This window comes from Symphalangus syndactylus, chromosome 11 (genome assembly GCF_028878055.3).
Source record: "Symphalangus syndactylus isolate Jambi chromosome 11, NHGRI_mSymSyn1-v2.1_pri, whole genome shotgun sequence".
In the NCBI taxonomy this organism is placed as follows: Eukaryota; Metazoa; Chordata; class Mammalia; order Primates; family Hylobatidae; genus Symphalangus; species Symphalangus syndactylus.
In genome coordinates this window covers 53595596-53619856 of record NC_072433.2, presented here as the reverse complement: position 1 = coordinate 53619856, position 24261 = coordinate 53595596, and the positions used below count along the sequence as shown (strand labels likewise).

The 24261-nt window shown below is 50.4% G+C and overlaps 1 protein-coding gene across 2 annotated transcripts; it reads left to right on the top strand.

Annotated features, from left to right (window-relative positions):
- Window positions 1-17398: 17398 nt before the first annotated feature.
- On the top strand, window positions 17399-23917 carry STX4 (syntaxin 4). Of its 2 annotated transcripts, none has more exons than XM_055298873.2 (11): window positions 17399-17622; window positions 17800-17901; window positions 18013-18112; window positions 18249-18323; window positions 18759-18829; window positions 21680-21788; window positions 21868-21944; window positions 22264-22401; window positions 23297-23407; window positions 23479-23574; window positions 23668-23917. In XM_055298873.2, exons 1-10 carry the CDS (start codon window positions 17593-17595, stop codon window positions 23557-23559), a joined length of 894 nt encoding a protein of 297 aa, XP_055154848.1. In that variant the 5' UTR covers window positions 17399-17592; the 3' UTR covers window positions 23560-23574; window positions 23668-23917. The 2 variants fall into 2 exon arrangements, with proteins under 2 accessions (XP_055154848.1, XP_055154849.1); XM_055298874.2 differs by having other exon boundaries at window positions 17991-18112.
- Window positions 23918-24261: the final 344 nt, after the last annotated feature.

Genomic DNA, 24261 nt, shown 5'->3' with positions numbered 1-24261 from the left:
CCTGTTGCCCAGGCTGGAGTGCAATGTCGTGATCTCGGCTCACTGCAATCTCCTCCTTCTGGGTTCAAGCGATTCTCTTGCCTCAGCCTCCCCAATAGCTGGGATTGTTACAGGTATGCGCCACCATGCCTGGCTAAATTTTTTTTTCTTTTTTTTTTTTTTGAGATGGAGTCTGGCTCTGTCACCCAGGCTGGAGTGCAGTGGCGTGATCTTGGCTCACTGCAACCTCTGGCTCCTAGGTTCAAGCGATTCTCCTGCCTCAGCCTCCTGAATAGCCGGTATTACAGGCACGCACCACCACACCTGGCTATTATTTTTTATTTTATTTTATTTTATTTTTGTATTTTATATTTTATTTTATTATTTTATTTTATTTATTTTATTTTATTTTGTTTTATTTTATTTTACTTTATTTTATTTTATTTTTTGAGACGGAGTTTCGCTCTTGTTGCCCAGCCTAGAGTGCAATGGTGCGATCTCGGCTCACTGCAACCTCCGCCTCCCGGGTTCAAGGGATTCTCCCGCCTTACCCTCCCGAGTAGTTGGGATTACAGGCATGCACCACCACGCCTGGCTAATTTTGTATTTTTAGTAGAGACGGGGTTTCTCCGTGTTGGTCAGGCTGGTCTCCAACTCCCGACCTCAGGTGATCTGCTCGCCTCAGCCTCCCAAACTGTTGGGATTACAGGTGTAAGCCACCACGCTCAGCCAATTTTTGTACTTTTAGTAGAGACAGCGTTTTACCATGTTAGCCAGGCTGATCTCGAACTCCGGGAGGCTGAGGTGGGAGGATCACTTGAGCCTGGGAGGCAGAGATTGCAGTCAGCCAAGATCACATCACTGCACTCCAGCCTGGGTGACAGAGCAAGACTCTATCTCAAGAAAACACATACAAAAAAATATGAATGCGGCTGGGGTGGAGCACAAACATTCAACCCCTAACAGAATACCACGATCAAACTTTCATTTTACAAAGATCCAGGCCGGGCGCGGTGGCTCACGCTTGTAATCCCAGCACTTTGGGAGGCCGAGGCGGGCGGATCACGAGGTCAGGAGATCGAGACCACAGTGAAACCCCGTCTCTACTAAAAATACAAAAAAATTAGCCGGGCGTGGTGGCGGGCGCCTGTAGTCCCAGCTACTCAGAGAGGCTGAGGCAGGAGAATGGCGTGAACCCGGGAGGCGGAGCTTGCAGTGAGCCGAGATCGGGCCACTGCACTCCAGCCTGGGTGATAGAGCAAGACTCCGTCTCAAAAAAAAAAACAACAACAACAACAAAAAAAAAAAAAAACAAAGATCCTGCTGGTGGCCGTGTGCTGGACCACCACAGATGGCTGTGGCAGAGTGCACTATGTGAAGCAGCATGCCCCAGGAGCACTGCTCACATCCCAGACATCATGTATTTGAATATTTATTATAACAATTATCTGACAGGTGGAGGTACAGTGTCATGAAGAAAGAATGCCTTTAACTAATTTCCACCAAGGTGCAGTCAAGTTGGCAGTAACTCTGGCTCTGTGTAGGTTGATGGGGAGATCAGTTAGGAATCACCCAGGCCAAAAATAACGAGGCCTGCACCGAGGCCTAGAGGTGGGGATGGAACATCCATTACAGAGGTGTGTCATGGGGGGAAATTTGTCAGACACGATTGCAGATTGGAACAGATGATGGAGGGAGGAGGGTCCTAGATCACTCCTGGGTCTCTTGCTGTTACTGTATGTGGAGTAAGTTTGATGGAATAAGAGAAAGATCTTGGCTGGGCGTGGTGGCTCATGCCTGTAATCTCAGCACTTTGGGAGGCTGAGGTGGGCAGATCACAAGGTCAGGAGGTCAAGACCAGCCTGATCAACATGGTGTAACCCCGTCTGTACTAAAAATACAAAAATTAGCCAGGCGTGATAGTGCAAACCTGTAATCTTAGCTACTCAGGAGGCTGAGGCAGGAGAATCGCTTGAACCTGGAGGCAGAGGTTGCAGTGGGCTGAGATTGTGCCACTGCACTCCAGCCTGGGCAACAGAGCGAGACTCCATCTCAAAAAAAAAAGTGTAAGATCTTGAAATACACTGCCTTTATAAATCATACCAGCAAAACTACTAGGAAATGTAAAAATGCCATTTATAGAAATCTATAGTACCTGGCAGGGTGCAGTGGCTCACACCTGTAATCCCAGAACTTTGGGAGGCTGAGCTAGGAGGATCACTTGAGGCCAGAATTTCAAGACAAGCCTGGGGAACATACCAAGACCCTGTCTCTAAGGAAAAAATTTAATTAATTAAAAAAAATTGCTGGGCGTGGTGGCTCACACCTATAATCCCAAGACTTTGGGAGGCCAAGGCGGGCGGATCACCAGGTCAGGAGATTGAGACCATCCTGGCTAACATGGTGAAACTCCATCTCTACTAAACATACAAAAAATGACCCGGGTGTGGTGGCATGTGCCTGTAGTCCTAGCTACTTGGGAGGCTGAAGCAGGAGAATTGTTTGAACCCAGGAGTTAGAGGTTGCAGTGAGCCGAGATCATGACACTGCACTCCAGCCTGGGCGACAGAGCAAGACTCTGTCTCAAAAAAAAAAAAAAAAAAAAAAAAAAAAATTATAGTGTTTAAGAATAAATCTTTAAGGCCGGGTGCGGTGGCTCATGCCTGTAATCCTAGCACTTTGGGAGGCCAAGGCGGGCGGATCACAAGGTCAGGAGATCGAGACCATCCTGGCTAACATGGTGAAACCCCATCTCTACTGAAAGTACAAAAAATTAGCCGGGCGTGGTGGCGGGCGCCTGTAGTCCCAGCTACTCAGGAGGCTGAGGCAGGAGAATGGCGTGAACCCAGGAGGTGGAGCTTGCAGTGAGCCAAGATCATGCCACTGCACTCCAGCCTGGGCAACTGTGCAAGACTCCGTCTCAAAAAAAAAAAAAAAAAAAGAATAAATCTTTAAAACATATGTTAGGCCGGGCGCGGTGGCTCACGCTTATAATCCCAGCACTTTGGGAGGCCGAGGCGGGCGGATCACGAGGTCAGGAGATCGAGACCACGGTGAAACCCTGTCTCTACTAAAAATACAAAAAATTAGCCAGGCGTGGTGGCGGGCGCCTGTAGTCCCAGCTACTCGGAGAGGCTGAGGCAGGAGAATGGCGTGAACCCGGGAGGCGGAGCTTGCAGTGAGCCGAGATCGCGCCACTGCACTCCAGCCTGGGTGACAGAGCGAGACTCCGTCTCAAAAAAAAAATAAAAAAAAAATAAATAAAATAAAACATGTGTTAATGTCCTTTATGGGAGAAAAGAATTAAATTTTATTGAAAGACTTTAGAGAAGTCCTTTTTTGAGACAGGATCTCACTTTGTCACCCAGGCTGGAGTTCAGTGGCACGACCAGGACTCTCTGCCCTGCAGCCTTGAGCTCGCGGGCTCAAGCGATCCTCCCACCTCAGCCCCCTGAGTAGCTGAGACTACAGGAACATGCCACCATGCCGAGTAATTTTAAATTTTTTTGTAGAGACATGATGTTGCCCAAGCTGGTCTCAAACTCCTGGCCTCAAGCAATTCTCCTGCCTTGGCCTCCCAAGGCACTAGAATTACAGATGTGAGCCACTGCGCCCTGCCCAGATAAACACTTGTTTTGCTCACCACCATGTCTCTATCTAGCATCAGAGCATCGTCCTGGTACAAAGAGTGGGGCCTGAATAGAGATTTACTGGTTAATGGATGGATAGGTCAAATGGGTATTCATTCTTTTGTTCCTGAGCACAACAGGTGTAATAGGTCCTGTGCCAGGTGGCACGGGGAGGCAGAGATTAGTCAAACGGGGGCCAGGTGCGGTGGCTCACATCTATAATCCCAGTACTTTGGGAGGCTGAGGCGGGCAGATCACCTGAGGTGCCTCCCGAGTGGCGGGGATTGCAAGCACACACTACCATGCTCAGCTAATTTTTTTGTGTATTTTTAGTAGAGATGGGGTTTCATCATGTAGGCCAGGCTGGTCTTGAACTCCTGACCTCAAGTGATCCGCCCGCCTCGGCCTTCCAAAGTGCTGGAATTACAGACATGAGCCACTGTGCCCGGCCTCATATGTTGAATCTCTAACCTCCAATGTGATGGGAGTAGGAGGTGAGGCCTTTGAAAGGTAACTAGGTTTAGATGAGATCCCAAGGGTGGAGGATAATGAGCATGATGGGATTCGTGCCATTATTTAAAAAGGAAGAAGGCCAAACGTGGTGGCTCATGCCTGTAATCACAGGAATTTGGGAGGCCAAGGCGGGTGGATCACTTGAGCTCACAAGTTCAAGAACAGGCTGGGCAACATGGCAAAACCCTTCTCTACCAAAAATACAAAAAAACTAGCTGGGCGTGGTGCATGCACCTGTAGTACCAGCTACTCAGGAGGCTGAGGTGGGAGGATTGCTTGAACCCCGGAGGTTGTAGTGAGCCGAGATTGTGCCATTGCACTCCAGCCTGGGCTTTTTTTGAGACCCCATCTCAAAAAAAAAAAAAAAGGAAGAGACACCAGACACCAGAGCTTTCTCTCTCTGCCATGTAATAATACAAAAAGGTGGCTGTCTGCAAACTAGGAAGTGAGCCCTCACTGTGAACGGAATCTGCTGGCACCTTGATCTTGGACTTTCCAGCCTTCGGAACTGTGAGAAAAAAATGTCAGTTGGTTAAGCCACCCCATCTATGGTATTTTGTTAAAGCAGCCCAAACTAACTAAGACATAGTTAAAATTGGTTTAAAATTACTCAAAGGTACCATTCTTTGATATATTACCTTTTAACATTCTTTCTTTTTTTCTTTTTCTTTTTTTTTTTTGAGAAGGAATCTCACTCTGTCACCCAGGCTGGAGTGCAGTGGCGCAATCTCGGCTCACCACAACCTCTGCCTCCTGGGTTCAAGCAATTCTCCTGCCTTAGCCTCCTGAGTAGCTGGGATTACAGGCGCCCGCCACCACGTCCAGCTAATTTTTCTATTTTTTTAGTAGAGATGGGTTTTCCCTATGTTGGTTAGGCTGGTCTCGAACTCCTGACCTCGTGATCTGCCCACCTCGGCCTCCCAAAGTGCTGGAATTACAGGCGTGAGCCACCACGCCCAATCAACATTCTTTCTTTACCATTATTTATTTGATATATTTTTTCAAATAGGTGGTACTTTCACATAATACAAAAATCTAAATAATACCAAAAGGGTTCAGTGAAATTCTTACCCTAACAGCTGTACTAGCCACTTTGTTCCCATGAACCACACCTATGGAACGACTTTTATTAGTTTCTTATAAACCTTCCAGAATTTCTTTATGCAGATGTTACCAGAAAGGTGTCTGGATCCAGACCTCAAGAGGGGGCTCTTGGACCTTGCTCAAGAAAGAATTCAGGGCGAGTCCATAGAGTAAAGTGAAAGCAAGTTTATTAGAAAAGTAAAGGATTAAAGAATGGCTACTCCACAGACAGAGCAGCCCCAAGGGCTGCTGGTTGCCCATTTTTATGGTTTTTTTTTTTTATTTTTTATTTTTTGAGACAGAGTTTCACTCTTGTCGCCCAGGCTGGAGTGCAGTGGCGCAATCTCGGCTCACTGCAACCTCCGCCTCCCGGGTTCATGCGATTCTCCTACCTCAGCCTCCCAAGTAGCTGGGATTACAGGCGTGTGCCACCATGCCCAGCTAATTTTTGTATTTTTCGTAGAGACGGGGTTTCACCATGTTGGCCAGGCTGGTCTCGAACTCCTGACCTCAGGTGATCCGCCTGCCTTGGCCTACCAAAGTGCTGGGATTACAGGTGCGAGCCACTGCGCTGGGCCGGTTATTTTTTTATTATATGCTAAACAAGGGGTGGATTATTCATGCCTCCTCTTTTTAGACCATATAGGGTAACTTCCTGACATTGCCATGGCATTGGTAAACTGTCATGACCCTGGTGGGAGTGCTGCAGTGAGGACGCCCAGAGGTCACTCTCATTGCCATCTCGGTTTTGGTGGGTTTTAGCTGGCTTCTTTACTGCAAACTGCTTTATCAACAAGGTCTTTGTGACCTATATCTTGTGCTGATCACTATCTCATCCTGTGACTTAGAACACCTTAACTGTCTGGGATGCAGCCCAGTGGGTCTCAGCCTCATTTTACCCAGTTCCTATTCAAGATGGAGTTGCTGTGGTTCAAACGCCTCTGACATAGATACAAGCAAATACACACACACACACACACACACAATTTTTTTCTTACATAACAGTAAGCATGATACACTTATTCTACACTTTGATATTCAATGAACAAGTATTTCATATCTATGCAAAATGAAGTTTCTAATTCTTTTTGACAGCTCTGCACCTGCTGATGGGCAAGTTATGATTATTGCAAATACTGCGTGAATTACATTGGATGGATGGGTCATTTCATACATGCGCAGACGTGTTGAATTAAAATTCTATTTCCCCAACCTTTGAAGTTGGTGTGGACTTGAGACTTGCTTTGGCTAACAGAATGTGGTAGAAGTCATGTGCAAATTCTGAGCAAGGCCTCAAGATTTCGTTACTGCTTCCACTTTCACTTTCCTGGAACTCTGAGGCCATTATGCTAAGAAGAAACCCAGGAAGAAATGTAAGATGCTGGGAGTGGCTCAACTGTTCCCGCCAACCTAGTCATCAGAGCTAAGATAGCAGACAACAGGTGAGTGAGGCCATCTTGGGCCATCCAGCCCCAGCCGTGATGCCAGCTGACTGCAGCCACTTACATAATATAAGCCACCAGCTCCTCTCAGAATCTGGAGAAACAATACATTGTTGTTTATCTCGGTAAGAAAACTCAAGGTTTGGGAGTGGTTTTTTACCCAAGAGTAGCTAACTGATAAAATGGAAATCCCTTTCAGATAGATTTTCAGAAGTAAGATGACTGGTTCAAAGTGTAAATGCTTGCCGGGCGCGGTGGCTCCTGCCTGTAATCCCAGCACTTTGGGAGGTCGAGGCAGGCAGATCACCTGAGGTAGAGAATTCAAGACCAGTCTGACCAACACGGAGAAACTCCGTCTCTACTAAAAATCCAAAATTAGCCAGGCGTGGTGGCTCATGGCTGTAATCCCAGCTACTCAGGAAGCTGAGGCAGGAGAATCACTTGACCCCAGGAGGCAGAGGTTGCGGTGAGCCGAGACTGCACCATTGCACTCCAGCCTGGGCAACAAGAGTGAAATTCTGTCTCAAAAAAGAAAGAAAGAAAAACAAAGTATAAATGCAGCTGGGTGAAGTGGCCCATACCTGTCATCCCAGCACTTTAGGAGGCTGAGGCAAGGGGATCGCTTGAGTTTGAGACCAGCCTGGACAACATAGCGAGACCCTGTCTCTACAAGTAATTTTTAAAATTAGCTAGGGGTGGTGGTGTGTGCTTGTGGTCCCAGCTACTTAGGAGGTTGAGGCAAGAGGATCACATAAGCCCAGGAGATCAAGGTTGCAGTGAGCTGCGATTATACCACTGTACTCCCGCCTGCATTAAAGAGTGAGACCCTGCTCAAAGCAACAACAATAAAACAAAATGTAAATGCATTTGTAATTTTGATAAACATTGTCTGGCTTGTATCATTTTCCATTCCCACCAACAATGGGTGAAAGGACCCATCTCCCCACAATCTTGCCAAAAGAGTGTTTTGCCAAACTTACATCTGTATATGTGTCTAGGGCCTTATTGTTTTTGTGAACTGTCATGTTCTTTGCCCGTTTTTTATTGAACTACTGGTCTTTCTTATCAATATATGAGAGCTCTTTAAATAGTAGGGAGATTAGACCGTTGTATGCGATAATAACTGCAAATATTTTTCCCAGTTTTTTTTCTTTTTTTTTTTTCTCGAGACAGGGGATCTCGCTCTGTTGCCCAGGCTGGAGTGCAGTGGCATGATCTCAGCTCCCTGCAGCCTCTGCCTCCCCAGTTCAAGTGATTCTTGTGCCTCAGCCTCCCGAGTAGCTGGGGTTACAGGCGTTTACTACCACACCCAGCTAGTTTTTATATTTTTAGTACAGATGGAGTTTCAACATGTTGCCTAGGCTGGTCTCCAACTCCTGGCCTCAAGTGATCTTCCCACCTCGACCTCTCAAAGTGCTGGGACTACAGGCATGAGCCACTGCACCCCAACAGTTGTCTTTTGATTTTACTTATGATGATTTTTGCCATGCAGAATTGTTGTATGTAGACAAAGGTATTAATCTTTTCTTTTACAGTTTCCGAATTCTGAGTTGGAGTTGGAAGGGCCTTCCTCACTCCAAAAGTTATAAAAGATTTTGACCGTATTTTCTTCTAGCATTTTATTTATTTTTTTTTTGAGACAGAGTCTCACTCTGTCACCTAGGCTGGGGTGCAGTGGTGCAATCTTGGCTCACTGCAACCTCCATCTCCTGGGTTCAAGCGATTCTCCTGCATCAGTCGCCTGAGTAGCTGGGACTACAGGGGTGTGCCACCACGCTCGTCTAATTTTTGTGTCAGTGCACTCCACTTAGTAGAGGAGTACTACCCCTTTTAGTAGAGGCGGGGTTTCACTATGTTGGCCAAGCTGGCCAAGCTGGTCTCAAACTTCTGACCTCAAATGATCCACCCACCTCGGCCTCCCAAAGTGTTGGGATTACAGGCATAAGCCGCCGTGCCCAGCATCTCCTACCATTTTAACATAGTTTATCCAAACAAATTGCATGATCCATCACCTTTAGAATAAAGTTCAGGGCAGGCCGGGTGCGGTGGCTGACGCCTGTAATCCCAGCACTTTGGGAGGCCAAGGTGGGCAGATCATCTGAGGCCAGGAGTTTGAGACCAGCCTTGGCAACGTAGTGGAACGCTGTCTCTACTAAAAATATAAAAATTAGCCGGGAGTGGTGGGGTGCGCCTGTGCCTGTGTTCCCAGCTACTTGGGAGGCTGAGGCAGGAGAATTTCTTGAACCTGGAAGGCAGAAATTGCAGTGAGGCAAGATCGCACCACTGCACTCCAGCCTGGGCAACAAGAGCGAAACTCCGTCTCAACAACAACAAAAAGGAATAGGGCTGGGTGCGGTGGCTCATGCCTGTAATCCCAGCAGTGTGGGAGGCCGAGGTGGGCGGATCACCTGAGGTTGGGAGTTCGAGATCAGCCTGACCAATGTGGAGAAACCCCATCTCTACTAAAAAATACAAAATTAGCCAGGTGTGGTGGCGCATGCCTGTAATCCCAGCTACTCTGGAGGCTGAGGCAGGAGAATTGCTTGAACCCAGGATGTGGAGGTTGCGGTGAGCCGAGATCGAGCCACTGCACTCTAGCCTGGGCAACAAGAGCAAAACTCTGTCTCAAAAAAAAAAAAAAAAAAAAAAAGGAATAAAGTTCAGGGCCAAAATTATGACATGGGTGACCCAATCGTAAAATTATGACAGTGTCATCCACGTGGATGGGAAACAGGAGGAAGAGTGGCTGGCTCAGGAGGTTCTCAGCGGGAGGCAATGCTTCCAGTTTGGGACACTTTCAGCTTAAAATGTCTGTGGGACCTCCAGGAGGCAAGTGGATTCAAGGGTCTGGAGTTAGGAGAAATTTGGGGCTGGAGATAGGGACTTGCAGGCCAGCATATGGTTATTCAAAGCCACAAGAGTATGTAATAGTTTGAGGAAGAGAGGGTCTCAGATGAAACTCTAGGGAGTGGTCAAGTTTAAGCCCAAAACATGCCCATGGGGAGAGAGCTATGGGGGCGTATCATCTCCATGGCCCTTAGGGCTTGGCACAGAAACAGCCTCAGAGATGTCTGTAGGGTTAACTGCAGCCCTTACTTGAGTCCTTTGTGGATATCTTTGGCTGCTTGGGACACAGCTCACAGGGAGAAGGGGAGAACCAATAACCTCGCTGGCAGTCAGCCCCAACCCAGCGGTTGGGAGAGACCTGAGACGTTGGCGGGGGGAGGCTCAGTGGGTACAAGTCATCTGCCCCTCTTCCCCCAGACAGTCCGAAGCAGGATATCAATAGGTGGCAGCAAGTCCCCAAGGGTAGGTGGAACGCGGGGAGCCACTCGAACTGGTATTTCCCTGGGATCACAGTGCAGTGGTTAGGAGTACAAACAGTATGGGCTGGGAGTGGTGGCTCATGCCTGTAATCCCAGCACTTTGGGAAGCCCGGGTGGGAGGACTGCTTGAGACCAGGAGTTTGAAACCAGCCTGGACAACATAATGAGACCCCGTTTGTACAAAAAATAAAATAAAATAATTAGCCAAACATAGTGGCAGTCGTCTATAGTCCCAGTTACTCTCAGTAAGCCGAGGTGAGAGGATTCCTTGAGCCCAGGAATTCAAGGCTTCAGTGAGGCATGATCACATCACTGAACTCCAGCCTGGGTGACAAAGCAAGACCCTGTCTCAACATCAATAACAATGAAAAAATACAAACTGTGGAGCTCCAGCATCTGGGTTAAAATCCCGGCTGTATCATTTACTGGCTGTGTAACCTCAGGCAAGTTCCTCAATTTCTCTGTGCCTCCACTCCTTCCTCCATAAAATGAGGACAGTAATAGTACCTCCCTCATAAAACTGTTATGAGATTAAATGAGTTAATAAAGTGCTTATGTTAGTGCCCGGCACATAAAGTGCTTTATAAATATTGAATAAGAAATAATTTCATTCATTCGTATTTGTCAAGTGGCTACTGTGTACCAGGCACTGTTGTAGGTGCTGGGGGCACAACTAGGGGTAAGGCAGGTGAAAACCCTTGTCCTGTGGAGTTTGCATTCTAGTTGACGGGGGAGCAGTGATAACAGACAATACGTAAAATTTTTTTTTTTTTTTTTTTTTGAGATGGAGTCTCATTCTGTTGCCCAGGCAGGAGAGCAATGGCACGATCTCGGCTCACCGCAACCTCCACCTCCTGGGTTCAACCGATTCTCCTGCCTCAGACTCCAGAGTAGCTGGGATTACAGGTGCACGCCACCACATCTGGCTATTTTTTTATATTTTAGTAGAGACAGGGTTTCACTGTGTTGCCCAGGCTGGTCTCAAACTCCTGAGCTCAGGCAATCCACTCGCCTTGGCCTCCCAGAGTGCTAAAATTATAGGTGTGAGCCACCATGCCCGGCCCATTTTTTTTTTTTTTTTGAGATGGAGTCTTGCACTGTTGCCCAGGCTGGAGTGCAGTGGCGTGAACTCGGCTCACTGCAAGCTCCGCCTCCCGGGTTCATGCCATTTCCTGCCTCAGCCTCCCGAGTAGCTGGGACTACAGGCGCCCACCACCATGCCCGACTAATGTTTTTGTATTTTTAGTAGAGATGGGGTTTCACCGTGTTAGCCAGGATGGTCTCGATCTCCTGACCTTGTGATCCGCCCGCCTCGGCCTCCCAAAGTGCTGGGATTACAGGTGTGAGACACCGCGCCTGGCCTATTTTTATTTTTAGTATAGACGGGGTTTCGCCATGTTGGCCAGGCTGGTCTCGAACTCCTGATGTCAAGTGATCTGCCCGCCTCAGCCTCCCAAAATGCTTGGATTACAGAAGTAAGCCACCATGCCTGGCCTTTATTTTTTATTAAAAAAAATTTTTTTTGAGACAGGGTCCTACTCTGTCACCCAGGATGGAGTGCACTGGCACAATCATAGCTCACCGCAGCCTTTAACTACTGGCCTCAAGCAATCCTTCTGTCCCAGCTTCCCAAGTAGCTGGGACTACAGGTGCGCACCACCATACCCAGCTAATATTTTATTTATTTAAATTATTTATTTATTTATTTTTTGAGACAGAGTCTCACTCTGTCTCCCAGGCTGGAGTGCAGTGGCGTGATCTTGGCTCACTGCAACCTCTGCCTTCCAGGTTGAAGCGATTCTCTTGCCTCAGCCTCCCCAGTAGCTGGGATTACAGGTGTGCGCCATCACACTCGGCTAATTTTTGTATTTTTAGTAGAGACAGGGTTTCTTCATGTTGGCCAGGCTGGTCTCAAACTCTTGACCTCAGGTGATCCGCCCACCTCGGCCTCCCAAAGTGCTGGGATTACAGGTGTGAGCCACTGCGCCCGGCCTTATTTTTTATTTTGTAGAGATGGGGTCTCACTATGTCGTCCAGACTGGTCTCAAACTTCTGAGCTCAAGCGATCCTCCTGCCTCGGCCTCCCAAAGTGCTGAGATTACAGGCGTGAGCCACCATGCCTAGCCCAATATGTAAATAAATTAGCAAAATATATGGTATGTCAGCTCCAAGTGGAGACACAAGAGATGGGCGTGAGCTGGCAAGGCTGATAGCCCCAGCCCTGGTGCACAGTGGGACCCAGGAGATGGAGAGCAGAAGGAAGTCCCCAGATAGGCAGCAACATGGACCCTCTAGCAGAGACACTAGAGCTGCTAAAAGATTCAGAGTAACAATCATCACCGTCATACAACAGCAGGAAGCACTGACATAGTGACATTCCACACCAGCTGCTGTTCTGTTTGCTTTACAAATATCACTTCATCTTTACAGCAATCCTATGAATATGGTGCTATTATTATTCGGATTTTTCTGTTTCGTTTTTTTTTGAGACGGAGTTTCACTCTTGTGGCCCCCAGTGTGCAATAGTGCAGTCTTGGCTCACTGCAACTTCCGCCTCCCGGGTTCAGGCGATTCTCCTGACTCAGCCTCTCAAGTAGCTGGGATTACAGGCATGTGCCACCACGCCTGGCTAATTTTGTATTTTTAGTAGAGACAGGGTTTCTCCATGTTGGTCAGGCTGGTCTCGAACCCCGGACCTCAGGTGATCTGCCGGCCTCGGTGAGGGCCAGGCACGGTGGCTCATGCCTATAATCCCAGCATTCTGGGAGGCCAAGGCGGGTGGATCACTTGAGGCGGGCTTGGTGGTGGGCACCTGTAATCCCAGCTACTCGGGAAGCTGAGGCAGAAGAATCACCTGAACCCAGGATGTGGTGGCTGTGATGAGCCAAAATCATACCACTGCATTCTAGCCTGGTGACCTGGAGAGACTCTGTCTCAAAAAACAACCACCACCCAAAAACAAACAAACAAACAAACAAAAAAACAAATGAATGAGAACTGAGGTATAGAAAGGTTATATAACTTGCCTCCTAAAGTTATTACAGTGGGTGAATGGGCTGGGATTCCAACCCAGGTCATCTGGCTCCCATGTAGATAGGTCTGGACCCACAGGTAGAGGGGACAAGACAAACTGCCAAGCCTCAGGACCGGGTAGAGCCAGATAGGATCAACAACCTCTCCAGTAGTCGGCTCCAACCTAGCAGGTGTGGGAGAGTGGGCGAGGCCCTGTGACAGGGGCAGGAGAAGGCTTAGTGGGGGCAGGCAGTCCACCCACTTCTCCCCCAAGACAGTCCAAAGCAATAGGTAACAGCAAGCCCCCAAGGGTGGGTGGAACACGGGAAGCCACCCCAGCTGGTATTTTCCTTGGATCACAGTGTAGAGGTTAAGAAACACACCCCGCTCCACAACAGCTGCACAGTCTGGAGCGAATATACACGCCCACCACCCATACACCCAAGACCCAATTTACTTTTTTAAACTTTATTTTTACTTCTATTTATTTATTTTTAATTATTTTTTTAAATCTAATTAGAGATGAGGTCTTAGGCTGGGCACAGTGGCTCATGCCTGTAACCCCAGCACTTTGGGAGGCCAAGGCAGGCATATCACGAGGCGGGAGCATCATGAGGTCAGGAGTTCGAGACCAGCCTGGCCAATATGGTGAAACCCCATCTTTGCTAAAAATACAAAAATTAGCCGGGTGCGGTGGTGTGCACCTGTAATTCCAGCTACTTGGGAGGCTGAGGCAGAATTGTTTGAACTCGGTAGGCAGAGGCTGCAGTGAGCTGAGATTGTGCCACTGCACTCCAGCCTGGGAGACAGAGCGAGACTACGTCTCAAAACAAACAAACAAACAACAACAACAACAACAACAACAGAGATGAGGTCTTGGCATGTTGCCCAGGCTGGTCTCAAGTCCTGGGCTCAAAGGATTCTCCTGCCTCAGCCTTCCAAAGTGCTAGGATTACAGTCGTGAGCCACTGCACCCACCTACTTTTTTTTTTTTTTTTTTTTTTGATACAAGATCTCACTCAGGCTGGAGTGCAGTGGCAAGATCACTGCTGACTGTACCCTTGACCTCATGGACTCAAGTGATCCTCCTGCCTCAGCCTCCTGAGTAGCTGGGACTACAGGAGAGTGGCAGCGCCCCTGGGTAATTAAAAGAAGATTTTTTTTTTTTTGTAGAGACAGACGCTGTGTTGCCCAGGTTGGTCTCGAACTCCTGGCCTCAAGTGATCCACCCACCTTGGCCTCCTAAAAGTGCTAGGATCACAGGCATGAGCCACTGCACCTAGCCTAATATAGCTAATATCCCCTTCAAGGCTGCTCAGAGGGCCTGAGAGGAACAAAGGGCTCAGTTCTGGAAAGCTCCACTCCCGGCGCCAATCTCTCTAAATGGCCTCTTTCCTCTCCACATGCCACCACAAGGCTTGGAGTCCAGCTTCCTGTGACCTTAATTCACCATTCCAAAGCCCTGCGATCTCACCCAGAGACCACAAATGAAATAATGAATATTATAATCCTGAGAAGTTTAGTGGACGAAGATGGCATGCCATCAAGACGCTGAGAAACAAAGAGGAAGATGGGAGCAAGGGGCCCAGAAGACGCTGGAACCCACAGTACTAAAAGCTCAGAGAGGCTGGGCACAGTGGCTCACACCTGTAATCCCAGCACTTTGGGAGGCCAAGGTGGGTGGATCGCTTGAGCCCAGGGTTTTGAGACCAGCCTGGGCAACATGGTGAAACCCTGTCTCTACCAAAAAAATATACAAAAATTAGCCAGGCATGGTGGTACGTGCCTTAGTACCAGCTACTTGGGAGGCTGAGGCAGGAGGATTGACTGAACCTGAGAGCACACCACTGCACTCCAGCCTGGGTAACAAAACCAGACGTGACCTCAAAAAAAAAAAAAAAAAAAAGCCCAGAGGGGAGGGCACCCTCAACAGTTTTCCAGCCCCTTCCACATCCTTCCTAACCTCACTTGATACTGTCCAAGTACTACCTTAGGCAAGGCAGAAATTATAGGACCAAGCTGCCAAATGGGGAAATTGAGTCCCAGAGAGGAGTAATGCATTATTTAAGATCCCACGCAGGACTATGAGTCAGGGGTCCAAGAGCCCTTCCACCGTGTCCACTCAGAGACAGAGAGTAGGAGGGGGAAGGGGGTCGGGTGGCAGGGGACAAAAGATGCAGGAGGCAAGCAGCAGTGACTGAAGAGCCAGAGGCTGACATGAAAGACCCAGGAGCAGAGAATCTTTCCTTATCATCTCCAGGGGCACCACTGGGCAGGGCTTGGCCTCCTGAAAAACCCTGCATTCCCTCTGTGGGTTGATCAGGGCACCACTCTCCTACTAGCTGAGTTTTTTTATTTTGTTTTTTTGAGATGGAGTCTTACTCTGTCACCTATGCTGGAGTGCAATGGCATGATCTCAGGTCACTGCAACCTCTGCCTCCCGGGTTCAAGCAATCCTCCTGTCTCAGCCTCCCAAGTAGCTGGGATTACAGGCACCTGCCCTCATGCCTGGCTAATTTTTCTATGTTTGTAGAGACAGGTTTTTGCCATGTTGGCCAGGCTGGTCTCCAACTCCTGGCCTCAAGTGATCTGCCTGCCTCGGCCTCTCTAAGTGCTGGTATTACAGGCATGAGCCACCACACCATGCCTGAGCTGGGTTTTAACAGGAAGAGAAAAGCCAAAACTCCTCACATAGAATCAGACAGCACTTGACAGTTTCCAACCTCATCATCACGGAGGTTTAGAGCAGCCGATACCCAGAAAGATGATCTCCCCATCCCCCTACAGTTACCCACTGTGCAGAGAGAGATCGACACTTAAGAGACAGGAAGCGATTTCCAGAAGTCCATAGCAACTCAGTCCCAGGAATCTAGGTTTCCTGACCAGGGCATAGCAGAAACGGTCCATTCCTTTCCTTGCTTGTACCTTCACAGAAGCTTCCTGGACAGAGCCCTGGGGTCCAGGAGACCCGTTATTCGTTCCCGGCTATGCTGAGACTTGCTGAGTGACTTTGGGGACTCCTTCTAGAGAATATAAATTCCAGGAGTGCAGAAATTTTGTCTATTAGCCCTTGATGTATCTCCAGCCCTAGAACAGTGTTTGGCCCATAGTATGTGCCCAAAAAATATCCATTAAATGAATGAATGTTGCTGTGCATGGTGGTGCATACCCGTAATCCCAGCACTTTGGGAAGCTGAGGAAGGATTGCTTAAGCCCAGGAGTTAGAGACCAGCTTGGACAACATACTGAGACCCCATCTCCTAAAAATTTTTAAAAATAAAAAATGAGTGAATATCTAGATACCCAGGATTAGAGAAGTGTCACAGTCAGAAAGCCTGAAACCTAAAGAAGACCAAGGAACCAGGGGCTTTATCCTCAGATACATGAAAGGCTCAAATTCTGTCCACAAGTATTTATAGAGGGCCCGTAATGTGCTTGGTACTGAGCTAGGAACTCCCCAGATTCAGTTAAGAACAAAGTCATTACCTGGCCTCAGATGCAAGGCAGGGGTTGGGGTGTGTGAGTGGCAGGGAGGCAGCGTGATCAATACAAACACTTTTCTTAGCCTGAGCTGCCCTGAAATGGTCTGATGGCTCACAAGGTGGTGAGTGCAGCCGGGCTGCAGTGTTCAAGGAGGGCGCCGGCTGGCCGCCCACCTGTCAGAGGCTGCGCCAGAAGGATGCGGAAGAAGAGATTTCTGCCTTGACTGAGGTCACTTCCCACCCCCAGATTCCCTGCCCACACAACCCTGCAATTTTCTGACGCTGACGACTCGGATCCTATTATTTCCCGATTTTCAAGGTCCCATGATGCTGACAGCCCCAAATGCTAAGTCGTCAGTCCGCCCACGCCCCTGGACTCGAAAGCAATGAAGGCGAAGTCAGCAAGGGTCCTACCACCCACTGCCTCGAAAGGCCTCTGGGGGTGGTCGGCGCGCCCCTCCCCACCTCGCTGGGGCCGTGTGGGCGTCGCTCGGTCGTCGGGGTGCCGGGGACGTCGTGATGAGAACGGCGTCCCAGAGACGGCGCTGACAGAGCCGGGACACGTGACAGTCACAGCGTCACATTCTGCGGTCCACGAGTTTGGGACCGGGCTGGTCACGTGACGCGGTGGGGGCACCATGGGGTGATGTGAGATGCGGGTGTCTCGGATTACGTACAAATGACGTATTCCTACCCCTTTTGGCAACCAGATTTCCGTTGGAAGATGCAACGGTTCCGGTGACGGTAGCGAGTTCTCGCGTCCGGGCAGCTCCGCTTCCGCTCGGGGCGCAACAACTTCCGACTCCACCTTCCCAGCCTCGGGCAAGAAAGAGACGCGACCATATGCGCATGCCCCGAACTTATCACGGAGGGGCGGGGCTGAGGCTGCGGGAGCTGGAGGGGGGAAGAAAAGGGAATTCCAACCTGTGGAACCTTGGGGGGTCCCCGGGGTCGGCGCCTTCCCATTGACTGTGGGCGGTGCAAGGGACGCAGCCTCTGGCGGCTCGTGGGGGTGTTGGGGTCCGCAGGGGGAGGGAGGGGAGTGTCAGAGTGTGAGTGGGGTACGAGAATTCCAAATTTGAGGGCCTCCCGGCTCTGGCGCCGGGGAGGGAGAGCTCAGGCGGCCATGCGGGACAGGACCCACGAGCTGAGGCAGGTGAGACGCCAGGGCAGCGGGGATGGGGACGGGCGGACGAACTGGAACGCAGGACTTCTGGTCTTCGGGGTAGGGAGGGGTGGCTGATGGCCAGGAAGGAAAGTCCCGGAAGCCTGTGGGTCCTGCGGGGTAAGAGCTGCAGCGAAACGGTGGTGCCAATGACTCCGGGCCTGGCAGGGGGATGACAGCTCGGACGAAGAGGACAAGGAGCGGGTCGCGCTGGTGGTGCACCCGGGCACGGCACGGCTGGGGAGCCCGGACGAGGAGTTCTTCCAGAAGGTAAGGGGCTGGGGTCTCCGCCTGGATTCGCGAGGGGGTAGGAGGACCCGAGGAGCAGCGTGGTCTGGAGTACCCCATATCTCTTTCAGCCCTCTCGGTCACCCTCCCCAGGTCCGGACAATTCGGCAGACTATTGTCAAGCTGGGGAATAAAGTCCAGGAGCTGGAGAAACAGCAGGTCACCATCCTGGCCACGCCCCTTCCCGAGGAGAGTGAGTGAAACCCTGGCTGCAGGGCGCATGCTCTGCCCCAGGGATTGTGGGGGTTGTAGTTCCATGCAGGTGGTGGCCAGAGTGGTTTGTTGAGGTGGGGGCTGCTGTTTGGGAGTCTTGGCCTTCTCTTATTCAGGCATGAAGCAGGAGCTGCAGAACCTGCGCGATGAGATCAAACAGCTGGGGAGGGAGATCCGCCTGCAGCTGAAGGGTGAGCTCCTGGGAACTCAGACACATCCTTCCCTCTGTTCCTGCCCTGTTGTTGGTATATCTGGGGAGTGTGTGGCCCAGAGAAGCCAGTGATATATCCAGGTCACACAGCAGGCCTGGGTCTAGCATCTCTGTCTCCTGGCCTCCAGGCCATTGTACTCTCCACAGCACAAGCCCGCCTCTCAGGTTCTTTTATTTATAATGAAACCATTTACTTACACAGTTATTACTGCCCACTGGGCATTCTTTGGGCAGGGAGATGGGGTTTTGTTAGGTGGCCTCTGCATACCTATGGGAACTCAGTGATGTAATGCAAAGAAAAATAAACTTATTTTCTCCTCTTAGAGGCTCAGCCTTAGTCATTTTATGATAAATTATATTTCCCTAAAAATCCTATGGAGACAAGTACCCCCAATACCCCTGTGTCTTCCCACAGCCATAGAGCCCCAGAAGGAGGAAGCTGATGAGAACTATAACTCCGTCAACACAAGAATGAGAAAAACCCAGGTGGGTTTTTTTTCTCAGAAATGAGGACATTTCAGCAAATGTTTCATGAAGTATTAGATGACAGATGTATGCAGGAAGGGCCTGCAGAGATCATGAAGTCCAATTGGATGATTTTTCCAAATGGGGAAACTGAGCTCAGAGAAAGAACTTGCTCAAGGTCAGGAAACCAGGTCTCCTGATGCTCAGTCCGGTTATAACACCCTGCTTTATTTTCTTCCATTCAATAAGAAGTTACTGTGACCCCAGACAAGACCTAGGCTTGGCTGTGGGACACATGTTTTCTTTTTTTGCCTCAGCCTCCTCAATAGCTGGGATTACAGGCGGATACCACCATGCCCAGCTAATTTTTGTATTTTTAGTAGAGACTGGGTTTCACCATGTTGGCCAGGCTGGTCTCGAACTCCTGACCTCAGGTGACCCTCCTGCCTTGGCCTCCCAAAGTGCTGGAATTACAGGCGTGAGCCACCGTGCCCGGCTGGGACACATGTTTTCTAGGAGTCAAGATGAGGAGTTAGGGTTCAACAGGGGATAAAGACATTACTCACGTGGGACCTGGTGGCTAATGGCATTGCCCAGGGAAGGAGAGTGAGAAGTCATAAATGACTGGCAGGTTTCCTATCTATGTGACAGGGACATCCTTAGTCCCACAGGTGGAATTCAAGAAGTCAGGAAGAAGAACTTCCTTGGGGCGACACTGAAGAGGAACTCCCCTGGTGTGATATCTTATTTTTTAAATTATTATTATTTTTTTGAGATGGAGTCTCGCTCTGTCCCCCAGGCTGGAGTACAGTGGCACAATCTTGGCTCACTGCAACCTCCACCTCCTTCAAGCGATTCTCCTGCCTCAGCCTCACGAGTAGCTGGGATTACAGGTGTGCACCACCACACCTGGCTAATTTTTTATATTTTTGGTAGAAATGAGGTTTCACCTTGTTGGCCAGGCTGGTCTCGAACTCCTGACCTCAACTGATCCACCTGCTTTGGCCTCCCAAAGTGCTATGATTACAGGCATGAGCCACTGTGCCCGGTCCCTGGGGTGGTATCTTAGTAAGGAGATTTGCAGTGATCTGACTGGCCCTCTCTGGGTCCCCAGTGAGGAGGATACCAGGAGGTCAGGGTTGGAGTAGTTGGGCCCAGGGCTCAGCAAGGACCCCAGATTGAAGATGGAGCAGCTTGGGCATCATGGAAGGGTGCAGCTGGAACCAGGAGAGCAGATGTATCTCTGGAAAAGAAACTCCAAGGAATGAGCATATTTAAGGCCTCAGAGGAAGGGGCAAGGCAGAGCAGATGCCCCAGAGCCAGTGTTTCTGGGGAAGCCTGTGGTGGTGTTTGGCATGAGTGGTCGAGGGTCCATGTGGGCCTGTTGCACCTGTTTCACCCAGGCAACATGTTCATCTCTAGGCATAGGAGCTGTGGTGTAGGCAGTGAGGTTGGCATTCAGCAGTTACATATTGGGTGCCTACTGTGTGCCAGACCTTTTTGGAACTCTTTAGGATACAGCAGTGAACCAATGATCCCTGTCCTCATAGAACTTCCCTTCTGGTGTAGACAATCACCATAATAAATAAGTGAATTATTTAGAACATAATAAGCATTAAGGAAAAAAGAGCAGGGGAAGAGGGACTAAGCGTGCTGGAAGAGGTAGAGTTGCAGTTGAAAGCAGGTGGAGGAAGCTTCATTCAGAAGGTAACATCTGAACAAAAGACTTAAAGGTGTTTGTGGGGAATGAGCATTCTAGGTAGAAGGAGAAGTGAACGCAAAGGCTTGAGCTGAGAGTATGCTTTGTCTACGGAGGGGTAAGGAGACCAGTGTGGATGGGCGGAGGAAGGGAACAGTAAGAGGAAGTAAGATCAGAGAGGTCATGGGAGAAGGAGAGATCATAGAGGGCTAGCCAGGCACCGTGGCTCACGCCTGTAATCCCAGCACTTTGGAGGCTGAGGTGGGAGGATTGGTTGAGCCCAGGAGTTCGAGACCAGCCTGGGCAATATAGTGAGACCCCCTCCCTCTTTTTTTTTTTTTGAGACAGGGTCTCACTCTGTCGCCCAGGCTGGAGTGCAGTGGTGCCATCTCTGCTCACTGCAACCTCCGCCTCCTGGGTTCAAGCCATTCTCCTGCTTCAGCCTCCCAAGTAGCTGGGACTACAGGCGCCCACCACTGTACCAAGCTAATTTTTGTACTTTTAGTAAGATGGGGTTTCACCATGTTGGCCAAGCTGGTCTCGAACTCCTGATCTCAGGTGATCCACCTGCCTCAGCCTCCCAAAGTGCTGGGAATACAGGCATGAGCCACCGTGCCCGGCCAACCCTGTCTCTATTAAAAATAAAAATAGGCCAGGTGCAGTGGCTCATGCCTGTAATCCCAGCACTTTGGGAGGCCGAGGCGGGTGGATCACAAGGTCAAGAGATCAAGACCATTCTGGCCAACATGGTGAAACCCTATCTCTACTAAAAATACAAAAATTAGCTGTGCATGGTGGCACGTGCCTGTAGTCCCAGCTACTTGGGAGGCTGAGGCAAGAGAATTGCTTGAACCCGAGAGGCCAAGGTTGCAGTGAGCCAAGATCGTGCCACTGTACTCCAGCCTGGGCAACAAGAGCGAAACTCTGTCTCAAAAAATAAATAATAAATAAATAAATAAAAAAGATCATGGAGGACCACGTAGGCCTGATAAGGGCTTTGGCTTTTAGTCTAAGAGAAATGGGGGAGGCTGTCAAGGTCATCACAAGGTGGTTAAGGTGGCAGATCCCGCATAAGAGCTCATGCTATTTGCTCACTGTACTATGGGGTTGCTGAAGCGCAGACCGGGCAGGGATCCTCCCAGGGGCACCCAGCCTTTATTCTTCATCTTTAGCATGGAGTCCTGTCCCAGCAATTCGTGGAGCTCATCAACAAGTGCAATTCAATGCAGTCTGAATACCGGGAGAAGAACGTGGAGCGGATCCGGAGGCAGCTGAAGATCAGTGAGTTGTGCGTACCCAGCCTGGCCTGCAGGGGCAGGTAATCCCAACCCAGCCATGAGCCTGGCCTTTTCCTTCACAGCCAATGCAGGAATGGTGTCTGACGAGGAGCTGGAGCAGATGCTGGACAGTGGGCAGAGCGAGGTGTTTGTGTCCAATGTGAGTGGCCACAGCCAGCCCCTCTCTGCTGTGCCTCCCATCCCGTCTGAGTCCTGTCCCTTTCTCGACCTCCTGGGCTCAGGTGATCCTCCTGCCTCAGCCTCCCGAGTAGCTGGGACTATAGGTGCGAGCCACTGCACCCCGCTTGCTGTGGCCCTTTCTGATTAAGGGCACCCTGAGGCCCCTAAGGGAATTAATTAGCCTGCCTGGAGTCACCCATCAGATTCCAGGCTGAGGGCTCCCCAGAAGCTCAACAGGAGCTTCTGACCTGCTGTCAGTCTCCCTGTGAACAGTTGTCCCACTCCTGTCCACCCCCCAGATCCTGAAGGACACGCAGGTGACTCGACAGGCCTTAAATGAGATCTCAGCCCGGCACAGTGAGATCCAGCAGCTTGAACGCAGTATTCGTGAGCTGCACGACATCTTCACTTTTCTGGCTACTGAAGTGGAGATGCAGGTGGGTGCCCTGTGCAGCCCCAGACGTGAGACCAGGCTCAGTCCAAACTGCCAGCCTCCTGCCACCCTTAGATTCTCTCCCTGAGGCTTTTGTGTCTTCCAGGTTTTGCCGTGCCCCCAGATTGGTGCTTATTCCTATCCTTAGCTGTACCCTGAGAATGGCGCCTGCCTCTGCTGCTATGCAGATACCCACTCCCTTCTGCATAGCACCCTGCCCCCTCTCCAAAACTTGAGCCTGCCCAGGTCTGGCCCCAGCCCTGGCTCCCACTCCACTAACAGCATCCACCCTTATGCCTCTCAGAGGTCCAGTCAGAGTTGTCCTAGAGGGGCTGCCTCCTGACATCTGTATAAGGCTGGGGTGGGGGCGGCATTCCCCTGGCCCTGGTTGTGTGAGTTGAGTTGAACTTCCAGCCCTGTACTGGAGGAGCTGGCCTCAGTCATGCTACAGCCAATGCCCTTTTGCAGCTGAGACTTACAGGAAAGAGATCTCATTCAGTAGGAGTACTGAGACCTGAGGCTGGCGGTGCCAGGAGGAGGCAGGGATAGGGAGGGCTTTGCAGCAGCTGTAGATAGGCCTGGAAGAATGGATAAATTCAGACAGATTTGTGAAGGCACAGTTCACCATCTGTGAAAGGTATGAGCCATTTGAGGCCCTTAGCTCCAAGCTACCACTGCAGATAGAGGTTGTATGGGATAAGCGAGCAGGGGACAAGGGACTACATGATAGAAGGGGCCTGGAAGCCATCCCCAAGGAGTCTGAACTTTTGTCAGATCGAGTCTTGCTCTTATCTTCGTTAGTGCAATTTTTTTTTCCTGCCAGGAATGTTCTTCAGTCATCTGGGGTGGGGTGGGCAAAGGCATCGTTACCTCCCTGAACCACCCCATCCTCTGAGCAGGGGGAGATGATCAATCGGATTGAGAAGAACATCCTGAGCTCAGCGGACTACGTGGAACGCGGGCAGGAGCATGTCAAGACAGCCCTGGAGAACCAGAAGAAAGCGAGGAAGGTGAGCCTCCCGGGCCCGGCCACTGCCCCAGGCACCCTGTGTGACTTCCCTGACCCCCTCCTCTCCCACAGAAGAAAGTCTTGATTGCCATCTGTGTGTCCATCACCGTCGTCCTCCTAGCAGTCATCATTGGCGTCACAGTGGTTGGATAATGTCGCACATTGTTGGTGAGATGTTGTCGGCTGCCCCCTGGCCTGCCCCAGCCCTGGCCCCAGCCCTCCCTCCTCCCTCAGACCCTGTTCTCCCTCCTTTCCTTACAGGCACTAGGAGCACCAGGGACCCAGGGCGTGGCCTTCTCTCCCAGCAGCCTGGGGGGCAGAACAGAGCCTCCAGTCGGACCCCTTCCTCACACTGGCCCCTATGCAGAAGGGCAGACACTTCTGGGGTTGGCAGCTGCTCATTCATGGTGGCCTCCTCATTCAGGCCTCAATGCCTGGGGGAGGCCTGCACTGTCCTGATTGGCCGGGACACACGGTTTTGCAAAAAATTAAAAAACAAAGAGCATAGAAAGCCGTGTGCACGTGTGTTCCTGGAAGGGCTGGCCCAAGGCTTCCGGGCATCCAACCTCCCTACCTCCTGGACGTCCCCAGGGCCAGGTCCAGCACTGGCTGCTCAGGTCAAACCGCCATGGGTGCTGTGCCCACAGCAGGCTGGCTCTGCCTTTCTGCGCCTCCATAGGAATGGGTGGGCAGGGAGGGGTAACACCCACATCTAGCTCCTGGCTCAGTACTGTCCCCAGGAAAGGACCACTGTGAGTATCTGTCTTGGAAACATTGAGGCTGACCAGGCCAGGCTGGGACGCAGGTGAGATGGGGGTGTGTGGGTGGCATCAGTGGGCCTTCTTGTGGCCCAGA

Coding starts and splice junctions, on each gene's coding strand:
- STX4 (XM_055298873.2), top strand. CDS start 17,593: ATGCGGGACAGGACCCACGAGCTGAGGCAG. Junction 17,902..18,012: donor ACGAGGAGTTCTTCCAGAAG/GTAAGGGGCTGG, acceptor CACCCTCCCCAG/GTCCGGACAATTCGGCAGAC. Junction 18,113..18,248: donor CACGCCCCTTCCCGAGGAGA/GTGAGTGAAACC, acceptor TCTCTTATTCAG/GCATGAAGCAGGAGCTGCAG.